The 14,562-nt window shown below is 38.3% G+C and overlaps 1 protein-coding gene across 1 annotated transcript in view; it reads left to right on the forward strand.

Annotated features, from left to right (window-relative positions):
- Nucleotides 1-14,562, forward strand: part of FRRS1 (ferric chelate reductase 1) — a 48,043-nt gene that overhangs the window by 19,686 nt on the left and 13,795 nt on the right. Inside the window, exons 6-8 of the mRNA XM_045977945.1 lie at nucleotides 1,224-1,406; nucleotides 8,930-9,028; nucleotides 10,339-10,486. Coding sequence (XP_045833901.1) covers nucleotides 1,224-1,406; nucleotides 8,930-9,028; nucleotides 10,339-10,486 — 430 coding nt within the window. The remainder of the gene's footprint in view (nucleotides 1-1,223; nucleotides 1,407-8,929; nucleotides 9,029-10,338; nucleotides 10,487-14,562) is intronic.

Raw genomic sequence — 14,562 nt, forward strand, 5'->3', positions numbered from 1 at the left:
TCTGAATTAAGTCATTGTAGGTTGCTTCTTCTCCACTTAATTGTTATTACTATTATTTGGAGTGGTGGTATGTATAGGAGTAACCATTTTTTCTAATATTATTTTAATATCCAATTTGAACCTGAATTCTAGAAGCAGAGTCCAGGATCTAAATATAAAAACTTGCTAAGAGTTTGTCTGTTTGCTTTTTAGAAGTGCATTCTAAAAACTCAAGGATACACTTTAGGCAAGAGTCAGTGTGGACCTAAATATTCTTTAAGATGTTTTTCAAAAGTTAAATGAAACAAGATGGGATTGGGAGGGAGACAAACCATAAATGACTCTTAATCTCACAAAACAAACTGGGGGTTGCTGAGGGGAGGTGGGGTTGGGAGAGGGGGAGGGGGTTATGGACATTGGGGAGGGTATGTGCTATCATGAGTGCTGTGAAGTGTGTAAACCTGGTGATTCACAGACCTGTACCCCTGGGGATAAAAATACATTATATGTTTATAAAAAAAAAAAAGAAAAAGAAAGGATGAATACCCAACTTTTGTAGCAACGTGGACGGGACTGGAAGTGATTATGCTGAGTGAAATAATTCAAGCATGGAGAGTCAAATATCATTTGGTTTCACTTATTTGTGGAGCATAACAAATAACATGGAAGACATTGGGAGATGGAGAGGAGAAGGAAGTTGAGGGAAATTGGAAGGGGAGGCGAACCATAAGAGACTATGGACTCTGAAAAACAACCTGAGGGTTTTGAAGGGACGGGGGTGGGAGGTTGGGGAGCCAGGTGGTGGGTAATAGGGAGGGCACGTATTGCGTGGAGCACTGGGTGTTGTGCAAAAACGATGAATACTGTTACGCTGAAAAAATAAATAAATAAATAAATTTAAAGAAAAAAGATGTTTTTCAAAATTTGCTAAAAACTTTGCTCCAGAACTTAATTAATGTGAAATATTTTGTGTATTAAAGTCCTTTTAATACTCATCACATTATAGTCCAACTAATGTTGTATCTTCCAGATTTTAATTAAAATTAATTAAGTTTAAAAGTTCACAACCTAACTACTGCTCTGATCATTTCTAGTTTGGGTTGTGTCTTTTGTCTCCTACTTTGAATCTCTATTATGAAAAGATACTTTTGTGAAAATTTGTGCTTCAAGTAGTGGCTCTTTTATCATGTGAAATGAACTGCTCTGTCGGTAATTAAGACTTTTTCTCCCTGTCATTTTTCTAGTTCAGTGCTTCACATTGTGGGAACAAGAAGTACTGTGTTAGGAATCCTGTGAACTGTGACCCAGAGAAGGAGCACACCTGTTTCTTCTTGTCCTTCACACGAGATGACCAATCAGTGGTGGTTGAAATGAGTGGGCCCAGTAAAGGCTATTTATCCTTTGCATTTTCTCATGACAGATGGATGGTTTGTATCCCTTACTTACGTAAGTGATAACGAAAGAGGGAGGCTAATCAACGGCTGTGTACTTACTTGTTCCATGGTCAAATGATCATACTTAAAATGGGGAGGGGGAGGGGAGAGGGCCGGACACACTAACTTAGAGGAGGTACTGACTTAAAAAACTTTTTTAGGTATATCGTGTTTTTAACAGTTGTGCAATTATATAGCTCTAAGAACAGGCCATCCTACAGAGAGTTCAGAAAATTGCTCTATAGTGGGTGGACTTGCCCCTGTATCTTTCTCTGTGATATCTGTCTCTGTGATAAAAGCAGGAAGTGCAGTTAAGAAAAGTTGCTCTGCATAAAAGTCTTACATTATTTGTCACGCTTTTCCAACACTCATTGTTTTCTCTGATGGCCAGCAACCACAGCGTGGGTTGCTGCCTCAGTGTCTCCATTTTGGTAGTCATCAGTACATATCCCAGAGAATGACACCTGGTGTGTCCAGGCATAAATACACTCTTCACTGGAGACTCCTTTGTCAGATCTAGGGAAGGCAGCATTTGTGGGTTTTTTTTTTTTTTAAGATTTTATTTATTTATTTGACAGACAGAGATCACAAGGCAGAGAGGCAGGCAGAGAGAGAGGAGGAAGCAGGCTCCCTGCAGAGCAGAGTGTCCAATGCAGGGCTCCATCTCAAGACCCTGGGATCTTGATCTGAGCCAAAGGCGGAAGCTTTAACCCACTGAGCCACCCAGGCGCCCAGGCAGCATTTGTTTGGAGCTGATTCTCGCTCTCCCCTGGTAGTGCTCCATGGATGGAATAGTTCTGTAGATGGCAGCCTTGTGCCACTGTGTGGAAGAGTAGAGTGCTGCCCAGGCATTCTGATCTCTCGGAGGGAAGGCTGGAAAGTGTGGGCCAGGACACATGCGAGTCCTGTTCAAAGCAGAGTTGGCGGGAGGTCGGGGATGACTACAAACGGAGAAAGCCTTTTACTTCCATGTTAGCAAAGGCAACAGGGTCTTTCCTGTCAGGTTTTAAATCAGGTTTTAATGTTAGTTTAAATCCTATTTCAGGGCGCCTGGGTGGCTCAGTGGGTTAAAGCCTCTGCCTTCCGCTCGGGTCATGATCCCAGGATCCTGGGATCGAGCCCCACATCGGGCTCTCTGCTCCGCAGGGAGCCTGCTTCCTCCTCTTTCTCTGCCTGCCTCTCTGCCTACTTGTGATTTCTCTCTGTCAAAAAATAAAATATTAAAAAAAAAAGGAAATCCTATTTCAAAAAAAGAAAGGAATGTTGAAATTCTGTACTAGAAGAACTGTTGTTTTCCCTAAAAGTGCACTCTGATCTTATTGGTCCTTGTAGGCTGCTTGGAAGTTTTGCAGGAAGCCAGGGTGTAAAAAATTACGCCAAGGTATTTTACTATATGTGTCTGCATATGACCTAGGTGTTTTACTATATAGTCCTTGAATGCTCCCATTATTCTCTTTCATTAAGCAAAATGTATACCTTAAACTTAGGAGAGATAAGATATGTCATGTGCTTTTATTTTTTATTATTTTTTTAGGCGGGGGAGGGGCAATGGGATAGGGAAAGAGGGAATCTTAAGTAGTTCCATGCCCAGTGCAGAGCCTGACGCGAGGCTCTATCTCATGACCCTGAGATCATGACTGAGGTAAAATCAGGAGTCCGATGCTTAAACGTCTGAGCCACCCACGTGCCCCAGATACGTCATATGCTTTTAAAAATAACATATAAGAAATTAAAACTCTTTCTTTTTTAAAGTTGTTTGTTGGGGGGCTCCTGCGTGGCTCAGTGGGTTAAGCCTCCGCCTTCAGCTCCCGTCACGATCTCAGGGTCCTGGGATTGAGTCCCGTGTCGGGCTTTCTGCTAGACGGGGAGCCTGCTTCGCCCTCTCTCTGCCTGCCTCTCTGCCTACTTGTGATCTCTCTCTCTGTCAAATAAAAAAAAAACCAAAACACAACTTGTTTGTTGGGAAGTTTTTTACTTGATTGAATGATGTTACAATAGTTCCAAAACGTTTTCCCCATTTCCCTTTGTAATTGCCATCAGACCTATAGCATATTCTTTTGGGTATTTGCAGTTCTGGCCAAATGAACCAGGTTTGGCACCTAAGGCAGATGATGAGACTGGATTAAAAATAAAATAAAACTACACAGCAATAAGAAAAGAAGGTGGTAGTGCTTGTTGTGTGAATGGGATGGAACTGGTTATGACGGAAATTCTGAAGATGGGCCCCCCAAGGATTGATGAACAATGGTGGTCTTGTTGGAATTAGTGTCTAGCTTCATCTCTAACACACAGTGCTCATTTAGACATGTGCTCCAGTCCCTTAACTAAGAAAGTCACTTTAGACCCAAACTTTATGCAGTAGTATATTCATATTTTTCTTTCTCTAGTCACATAAAATCTGTCAGCGAGAGGAAAAGACACTACTGCTCCACTGGGCGTGGTGATGAGGAGCCCATAAGTAGACCGTTGTTTCTTTTCTGAGTTGTAGGCATAGATGGCACAAAAGCATTTGTCTTTAATTCAAGATATATTTACCTTACTTAGAAATCTTATGTTTCTAGTATAGTACTCATCAAAAAATGTTTATAAAAAAGACTTGATTATGCAGGTGCCGTTGATTTACAGAGCAATCTTACTAATGATTAAAATCATCTGTACACCTGTTTGCCTAGATTGAGTGAAATAAATCATCCTCAGAAAATATTTTTAAAGTGGTTATATTTATTTTTGGCTATTTAGAAAATTTTAGGATATTTTTATGATATGCTGTTTCTTTTCAGTACCTAATATAAATTTAAATACTGAAGGTATCTGATGCTATGAATATTAACTAAATGTTACCTTTTTCAGTTTTACTTGTAAATTAATGATAGCAATTGTTTTGGTATTGGGCTTTGCCATTAAAGTTGATGAAGAGTACAATTTTCCATATTTTTGCTAACAATGACTTGATAATGTCTGAATTATAACTACATTTCAAAGTATATATCTATTCCCTATCTCAGATACTTTATTAAATGATATAAAGTACATCAATAATACTATATGTTCTTGATATATTTTTTCCCAAACTATTTGAAAGTTGAGTTATAGATATATCATGACATTTTATCTTTAGAATTTTTAGCAAGTATCTCCTAAGAACAAGGATGTGCTCCTGTAATTACCATATCTTGATCACATTGAGAAAACTTAACAATGATATAATAATTATATGCAATATAGTCTATATACCAAATACCTCAGTTGTCCCCATACAGTCCTTTATAGCTGTTTAAAAAAAAAAAATTCTGACCCGAGATCCAATATATAATACTGTATGTTAGCTTCTTTTGCCTTCCTTCTCCTGCCCAGTGTCATCTTGCTCTGTACATAATTTCTTAATGTTCAGTTCTAGAATGTTCCCAGGTTTGGCCTCTTTTGCACTTCAGATTGGAATTTCCAGTGGCCAGCTGATCTTGTCCTGATGAATGTTCCTGGATGACACTAACCATCATCTGTAAAACTGAACTTAATATATTCCCTCCTCATGTTTCTTGTGTCCCCCATTCTTGGTGATCAAAAATAGTAGTAAAAAAGCAGTTACCATTATTGATCCCTTGCTTCTTTTCAGATACTGTCCTGGGCAATTTATAGACTCTCATTCATTGCTGTCACCATCTTCTTTGGTGTTCAGGGAATTTGGTTGTGCCTTAGATCCCTTTTATTCACAGCTATAAAGCTGTTTTGTTTTTTTTTTAAACAAATTCTGACCCAAGAGCCAGTCATTTATCACTCAATACCTTTAATTGTTACATCTCTTTGATCTGTTATCCTGCCTATTTTCTAGATTTTTTTTAGTCTAATTCTGTAGAATGTCCCACAGTTTGTACAGTAGATTCAGGTTCAGATTTTTGGCACAAATACTACCTAAGGGGTTTGTTTCTACCTCGGTGCATCATATCAAGAGGTGTGTAATGTCAGATTATTCCATTATTGATGATTCTATGTTTCATCACTTGTATCTGTCAGATATTTCCATTGTGAAGGCGTATTTTTTCTTTTTAATTAGTAAGTCATCTGCGAGGTGATACTTCGATGGCGAATATTCTGTTCCTCAATAACATTTTACCAAATTATTTTAGCATCTATTGATGTTCCTTTCCTGAAACAGTTTTTAGGTTTGTGGTTGCAAAATGGTGATTTTCTAATTTATTTATTAGCTGGCATTCTTCTAAAAAGAAGAGCATTCTTGTCATCTGCCCTTCACTTTTGGTGAAACGCTATGGACTGATGAATTCCTTTGGTCTGTTGTGTTATGGTTTATCATCATCATTCTTCTTTTAGATGCTCATATTGACCCAAATGTGCCTCCTTCAAGCTGTTTGTTTGTTTGTTTGTTTGTTTAATGCCCTTTGATGTGTCTCTATTAGTTTTTTGGTGTGGGTTTGTTTTCAGTGTCCATTCATCTTATGCATTTTCATTTCTCAAAGGAGGTCTGTTCCCTGTTATAGGAATAACGTTTAGAAGTCAAGATTTGGGTGCTAGTGTGTTCATTGCTTTTAATCTTCCAGATACTTTTGATTCTGTCTTTGACATACTTCTTCATTCTCTTTATTGCATAGTCACTATCTCTGACTTGGCCTACACTTTTATTGTCATTTCCAGGCCGCCGCAGTGGCCTCTCACTAGTTTTTAGCAATTTTATTCCATGTCATTTTTTTTTTCCCCATGTCATCTTTTAACAGTCACTGTTGTTTTCTTCCTGAGCTTCCATGGAGATGATCTCAATCCTAGCCCCAGAAACTTTGGTGAGCCTTTAGTAGTTATAGGAAAAATTTTTTTGTTTTGTTTTATTTTCATTAGCTTGGCTTTCAAAACTCTTCAAAGTCCATGTTGGAATTTCCAGCCTTACCATGTATATTTTTTTGGCTAACATAATTACCTGTTTCCTAAAAGTTTCACATACTTTTTTGTTTCTATGTATTTGGTCCTAGAAGTTCCTCCATTTAGAAACTTTTCCTTTAATCTCAGCTCTACCTTATCCATGTGTAAGTATTTTTTATTCTCTAAGGCCTATGTAATTACAATCTTTTCTGATAACTTTTTTTCAATCCTTTGGCTCTACATGATTTGTGCTTCTGTGGCACTTTGTTTAAACCTGTTTTATCATAATTCACATGCTACTGTAACTGTCTCTTCTATTAAAATGTAGTCTTTGGTTATTAGAACAATGTAGTCATCTTTATTTTTCCCACAGTATCCACACAATTATTTTCTGAACAGGGTGCATTCTAAATGCTTGGTTCAAGAGGAACAAATGGGAGACAGAGGATCTGTCCGATTGAGAAACTTGGTGGGATTTCTTCCATGTGTGCTTCCCTGCTCCAAACTTGGGGTTTCTAGAATTGCCTGGAGCCTAAGGTGGTAGAAGCACCTTCTCATACTCTTCGCTGTAGAGTAGAGAGAACTGAGAGTACTTCTCCTTCCCCAGCATTCTCTCCAATATTTGAGAGGTCTCTCTGCAATGAGTTAGTATGGCAGTTGGCCTATCATCATTTTGCCTCAAAATCAACCATTTTGTTAAAAGCAAAATTTGTTTTAAATAAAAGAAGAGTTTGTATACCTCAGAGATGATACTCTAGAAAATACACATTGTTTGTTTAAATTAGAGATCAGTGAACTTTTCCTGTAGAGGTCCAGGTAGTAACTACTTTAGAATTTGTGGGCATATGGTCTGTGTTTTAAATACTCATCTCTGTGTGGTAGCACTGAAACAGCAAAAGACAATCCATAAGTTAATAGCTGTGGCTGTATTCCAATAAAACTTCATTTGTGGACACTGAAATTTGGATTTCATGTATTTTTACTCATCATGATATATTCTTCTATTTAATAAATGGTTTAGATATGTAAACGTCCTTCTTAGCCTGTGGGGTCTACCAGAACAGGCATCAGACTGAATCTGGAGTGTATGCCATAGTTTGTTGATTGCTGGTTTAGATCACCATGACTCTTTGAGTTGGGCTAATTCTGATTTGAATAGAAGGTGTGTAACAGTGAATAATTGGTTTGTTAAGGTTATGAACTTGGGAGTTCTCAAAAGTGGAACTTTAAAAAAAATTAAAATATGTTAGAATATCATTGGGATTAATAGCAAAATTTATTTTAAGTTGTCAGTCTTGGCTTTGTTTAAGGAATTTAGTGACTACTGCAACATATGAAAGATCTTGTTAGATAGTTTACAGAGAATGGTTTAGAATAGGCGAAAGAACCAGAACTATACACAGTAATTTAAAGTGCAGATTATTTCTTTGTACCATCATTTAAATGTATTTTGAAGATTCAGTCTGTCCTCTGATAGTCACTATAAGCTCTAACTTTTAGAGCTAAGGAATATTGGAGACTAAAGGGTAGATAAGAATTAGACTGACAAAAAAGTGCTCCTTGAATTCAGACAAGTTGGTCTTAATATGTAGTAGTAAATCTCTTGAGTGTGTACAGTATTAGCAGTATCTGATTACAGTATCCTCATTTTAAAAGTTACTGCCCCAAACCCAATATAGTGCAGTGCATTTATAGTTACGAAAATTTGTAAACACAGATATTTATTTACAAACAATGTTCATAATAAATTCAGTGAAAAAAAGTAACAGAACTGTGTATTTTCCTATTTGGGGTGAAAAGATGGGTATAATTACAAATAGGTTTGGATGAATATACATGAAAGCTTTGACAGTCCTGTTTGAGTTTATGGGCATATAAACATGTTATTTTAATCTATTTTTACATTGAAATTATGTTGCTTTTGTATTATAACAAAATTATTATTTATTTAAATAAAATAATATGTAATTGACACACGATGTTACATTAGTTTCAGGTGTACAATGTAGCGACTGGACAGTTTTGTTTTTTTTAAAGATTTTATTCATCTATTTATTTGACAGAGAGAGATCACAAGTATGCAGAGAGGTAGGCAGAGAGAGAGAGGGGGAAGCAGGCTCCCTGCTGAGCAGAGTCCGATGTGGGGCTAGATTGCAGGACCCTGAGATCATGACCTGAACCGAAGGCAGAGGCTTAGCCCACTGAGCGACTGGGCAGTTTTAAACATCATGTTATGTGCATCACAAGTATAGCTACTATCTGTTACCATACAACACTGTTATAATACCATTGACTGTATCCCTGTGCTCTACCTTTTATTCCCATGACTTACTCATTCCATATTGGAAGCCTCCATCTCCCACAGCCTCTCGCCCATTTGCCCATCCCTCACCCTCCTCCCCTCTGGCTACCATCAGGGTTGTTCCCTGTATTTATGGGTTTGTTTCTGTCTTTGTTTGTTTCTTCATTATAGCAAAATTATTTTAAATTTATAAACTGGACAGCCAATTCTTGGAATTCATAGTATCATTTAAGACTGAATCTGCAAATCATGTTTTAAAAGCATCCCATACCATTTGATTTCATTGGGGTGCTTTTAAAAACAAAATGTTGACATTCCTTTGAATTTTTCTCTGTGTAAATGTTTTCAGGGTGATGATGATGCTTATTTGTGTATTCGTGAAGATCAGACTGTACATATACAACCTTCCCATTTGATGGGGCGAAGTCACCCTGTGATGGACTCCAGGGTAGGTATGAAAATTCTGGGACCCTCCACCTGGTTTGTCTGCCTTTTGGCTAGGTGGCCAACAGTGGCAGAACTGTGCCGCAAGATAGCTCCCGATCCTCAGTTAGCAGAGAGCCAGAGAAGCAGTCTGGCAGCAGGCTTCCTTTCTAATAATAATCATTATATAAAATCATTATATAATTAATAATAGTGATTAATAATAATCATATAAAAAATAAACTTTTCTGTGCTTTATTTTATTTTAAAAATAGTATGTAAAGATATAATAAATTGTATTATTATAGTTATAGGTTTAATGTATTATTAATATCATTATATCATTTATATTTAACATATATTAAAGTATATATCTTATTTTTCTCTAAATTAATAAAATTATATTTAAGATATACAACATGATGTTTTGATATACATATACGTAGCGAAAGGTTACTACAGTTGTGTTCTCACAGACTTAACTTTTTTTTGTGGTGAGAGCACCTGAAATTTACTCACTTAGCATATTTCCAGGATACAATACAGTATTACTAAATACAGTCATCGTGCTGTGCATTAGATCTCTAGACTTATTCATTGTACGTAACTGCAACTTTGTCCACTTTGACCACTGTCTCCCCTTTTCTACACTTTGGAAAAGCACCAGACAAGTTTCTCTTGTAGCGAAAGATGAATTCTTGCCCATGTCACCTAAATCCTTTTTTCACATCTTTGAAAAGAATATATTTCTTGTCCAGTGAGAAAGAAAAGTGTGTAGGGTGGGGACTGGTTCAGTGCCTTGGTCAGTTGTCTTCTGTGCCTCTTCTTGGCATCTGTGCCACAGATATTTCTGGTGGAGACGTGTCTCTTTTCACATGGTGGTTGGCAAGCACATGAGCTCTGATTGAGCAGTCGCCGTCGCCTGATGACTTCACACTCTCTGTAGAGCTTTCCCCAGGGCTTGGGACTTCTCCCTTGTTGCATGTTACATTTTGGCCATGAGTGTATTACTTCCCAATTGTTTCTTCAGTGTTTTGATTTTGTGTCTGTGGCCAGATGGGGTTAGTGCATCTGCCAAAATTTCTAAGCTGGGTAGAGGACTTGTGGGGTTCCGATTCAGTGTAAAAATATTTTTGCCAAGTTGGGGATAAAGACAAACTAGGAGAAAAATGTTTCTTGTGCTCCTCTGAGAGGAAGTGGGAAAACAACAATACAGCAGACAAAACATGCACAAAGGATCTTACAGAAAGGAAATCCAGCAGGTCGGGTCGATCATATTTTATTTTTAGCAAATCTGTGGAAAGTGCTGAGAAGACCCATTGTGTATGTTTGTAGGGTGCTCTTGAGGATCTGGCTTGGAGGCTGGCGGATGGTGTTATGCAGTGTTCTTTCAGAAGAAACATTACCCTTCCTGGGGCTAAGAATAGATTTGATCTAAACACAAGCTACTACATATTTCTAGCAGATGGTGCAGCTGACGATGGTACGTATATTGATGAATACTCTCTTTTCAAGGTTTTTCCTCTCTCTTCTTCCCTTTTCCACCTTTCCTGGAGAGACTGCTACAATTGCTCACTTCTTAAAGATATGCACTTATGGGTAAAGAATTATCAAAACCCTTTTCCATTTTTGCCTGACAGTTTGACTTTGGATGACCTCATTTTGTCTCCCGGGGAACTAGATAAAAGTAGTGTCAACTGTGTTGTAAGGTGACATGCTTATGATAAAAATGACTTCTGGCTGGCAAAGCATTTGGACCAGGAAGAACTCTAAATACCTAGTAAGAAGCCGTATCTTTGGGTTTCCCTAAGTGTCGTGACATTGGCAGATCCCTGGCAGGGATCCTGTAAGCAGTGGCTGTAGGAGTGTTGCAAGAGGTACTGCTTTTACAGGATAACCTGTCTAATGTGAAATTCATCTGCTTGAACCTGAGCTTTCTCCAGGGAGGTGGAGGAGGGGTAGGGAGAATAACTTCTGGCCAACTGAATAAGGTGCTACAAGATCTCTCATCAAAGCAAAATGCCTCTAAATGCCCTGCAGCTGTGCTCGTCTCTGTCCCACATCTCTCTAAGTGAATCTGATGTCAAGTGCAGCCCACAGTAGTTCTATGAGTTTGAATATTTACTTTATCCTTTTTTTTTTTTTTTAAAGACTATTTCCTTTATCCTTAAGAAGACTGCCTGGTGGGTATTGCAACACCTATTAATAAGGATTATTCGATTTTGTTTAAGGTCTTGGCTGATGATGTTCTGAAGAAGTACAGGAAATTCCAAGGTAGTATGTAGTGATTCATCTCTTGGGAGATAGTACCATCCCCAAACTTTGAGGATATAACTTCCTTTGAAAATGGTGAGAAGCTGGGTGGATGGAATGGTAGGTTAGGGGCTGAGGTAAAGGAAGAAGAAGAGCAAAAATGTGGTGTAGGTAAAATTGTGAAAAGCCTTTGCGTATTCTATCATGTGGTTTTTGATTTTTTTTTTTTTAGATTTTTATTTATTTATTTGACACAGAGAGAGATCACAAGCAGGCAGAGAGGCAGGCAGAGAGAGAGGGGGAAGCAGGCTCCCTGCTGAGCAGAGAGCCCGATGCGGGGCTCATTTCCAGGACCCTGGGACCATGACCTGAGCTGAAGGCAGAGGCTTAACCTACTGAGCCACCCAGGCGCCCCTGGGTTTTGATTTTGTACTATAGGTAAAGGGGAGATGATGGTTTTGAAGGAGGATAAACTGTCCACTCAGTGTTAGGAGAGAATTTAGGAATATTTGTAGATTTAGTTGTCGGTGATATGTGTAGTTATCTTAGTCAAATCATGTAGTCTTGTTTGCACCAGCAATAGCAAATATAGCTTGAAAGTCATTTCTTGGTTAAGTGATATTAATGAAGAAAAACTACTCAGTGCTTCATGAGTGCCAGTGACTGGCTAAGCACTGTAGTTAGATCCTTCATTTTTATCTTAATAAAGATTATATTAGATATGTACTCTTACTATCCCTGCGTCTTCTGGGAGGAAATAGGCTTACGAGTGGTTAAGTAATTTAACCTGATGAGTCCGTGGTAGAGCTGAAATTTGAATCCAAACTCTTTGACCTCAGAGCCTAAGTAGTCAACACATTTGAACATGGAAAATATAGGAATTGAATTTTTAATGAGGAAAAGGGTCAACTCTTTGTGTTTTTAAAGGGATATCACTTAAGTGGAGGTAATTGTTGTTATCATAGTGGTCACTTACTGTGTGTTACATGTATCTTGTATCTCACAGAGGCTTTGTCAGTGGGCATTATAGTCCGCATTTAAGAAAAGGAAACTGGAACCTAGAAAGACTAAGTGACTTGTTCCAAATTAAACGAGTAGCAGATTCAGAAATTATGCCCCAGACTGTTCCGCTTACAGAAGCTGTGCCCTTTCCATGATACCAAACTGCTTCCTTTGGTGCCCGGTATGGTACAGGTGCTTCATGTATGACTACGGATGCAGATGGATAACTTCCGTTGTTAGGAAGCAGTTTGCATTTATAAATGCAGTTTGCATTTATACTTTAAAAAAACTTGATACTTAGGGGCACCTGGGTGGCTCAGTTGGTTAAGTGGCTGCCTTTGGGTCAGGTCATAATCTCACGGGGTCCTGAGATTGAGCCCCACATTGGGCTCCTTGCTCAGCGAGGAGTCTGCTTCTCCCTCTCCCTCTCCCCTTCCTCCCTGCTCATGCTTGCTCTTTCTCCCAAATAAATAAATAAAATCTTTAAAAAAAAATCTTGATACTTAAAAAATTTGCACCTTAAAGGAAAAGCAGTTTCATTGAAGTGGATGAATTCTTTTATTTTTTTTTAAAGATTTATTTATTTATTTGACAGACAGAGATCACAAGTAGGCAGAGAGACAGGCAGAGAGAGAGGAGGAAGCAGGCTTCCTGCTGAGCAGAGAGCCCGACGTGGGGCTCGATCCCAGGACCCTGGGATCATGACCTGAGCCGAAGGCAGAGGCTTTAACCCACTGAGCCACCCAGGTGCCCCAGTGGATGAATTCTATTATATAAGAAATTGTGTGTGTGTGTGTTGGGTGGGGGGGATGTGTGACGATGCCAAAAATTTCTTCTTAGCTAGCACTGTCGAAATTGGGATACATTTTCTGATAGAAACAATATTTTAAGTAATAGTTCCAATATTTGCCTAGAAAACTCTAGTTCATGGATAATGTAGGTGCAGAATGGAGCATTGTATCTCCCTTTCCAGCTGGTGTTGCTATGCTGGCGGTATGGTCGGGAGAATCTCTGTCTTTTGTGGTGTTTCTCAAAGTGTGGCCTCAAACAACCTACTGCTGGAAATGTAGATTCCCAAACTCCAGCTTTTAGACTCACTGAATCTCTTGTCATCGGTGATTGGAATCTGCATTTTTAACAAACATTCCAGGTGATTGTTTTATATACTATGGTTTGATAACTTACTACTCCAGGACAGGGTTCTCCCAAATAAGGTATATACATTATAAAACAGTCTAGAGGATACAAGGAACAACACTAGAACCTTCTATTTAGATTGATTTGATCTCATCTCAAAAATTTCTATTTTAATATATTTTACAGTGCTCATAATGCATTAAGACAATAGTACATCAATATGTTTATTAACTAAAGTATATGTATATCGGGAGCATAGACTCATTTTTTTTAAATTAAAAAAATTTTTTTAAGACTTTAGGGCACCTGGGGGGCTCAGTCATTAAGTGTCTGCCTTCGGCTCAGAACACTGGGATCAAACCCCATATTGGGCTCCCTGCCCAGCGGGAAGCCTGCTTCTCCCTCTCCAACTCCCCCTGCTTGTGTTCCCTTTGTCACTCTCTCTCTCATAAATAAATAAAATCTAAAAAAAAGTAAAAAATAGAAAGATTTTAAAAAAGATTAAAAAAGATTTTTAAAAAGAGAGCAGGGGCAGAGGGGAGGAGAAGAGGAAGAGGGAGAAGCAGACTCCTTGCCAAGTAGGGAGCCTCATGGCAGCCCAATTCCAGGACCGCAGGATTGTGTCCTGAGCCGAGGGAGGGTAGATGCTGAACTGACTGAGCCGCTCGGGCGCCCCTGGACTCTTTTTTTTTTTTTTTTCTTAAATAACTGGTGGAGTGCAGAGCAAAAAAAGCAAAACAAAACCTTAAAAAAAAAAAAAAAAAACAAAACCCAAAACCCAAACCCAGATATTACTGCTTTAGGGAATAAACTTTCCATTACCCTTGTGTTGGGGAACAAAGTATTGCCACATAAATCATTGTCTCTTCTGTTATCTAGTTATGTGTATGTGAACCAGATACAAATTGCACTCTGCTTAAAAGCAGTGAGACTTTGTGAGGTTGAAACAATTTTTCAAAGCAATCATAAACCTCTGTAACCCATATAAATGTAAAAGGTACACAATTGCAGTAAAATCCATTTAAAACCTTTTTCTAATGCTATCTCCACCTCCTCTCCCCCAGAATGCTGACTTTGTCCTATCATGAAATAAGGAGTCATGGGAAATGATAGAACTCACTTGGGTGAATAAGTAATTCACAATTAGGAAATCTACCAATTTAAATA

Source organism: Meles meles, chromosome 1 (assembly GCF_922984935.1).
Source record: "Meles meles chromosome 1, mMelMel3.1 paternal haplotype, whole genome shotgun sequence".
Taxonomy (NCBI): Eukaryota; Metazoa; Chordata; class Mammalia; order Carnivora; family Mustelidae; genus Meles; species Meles meles.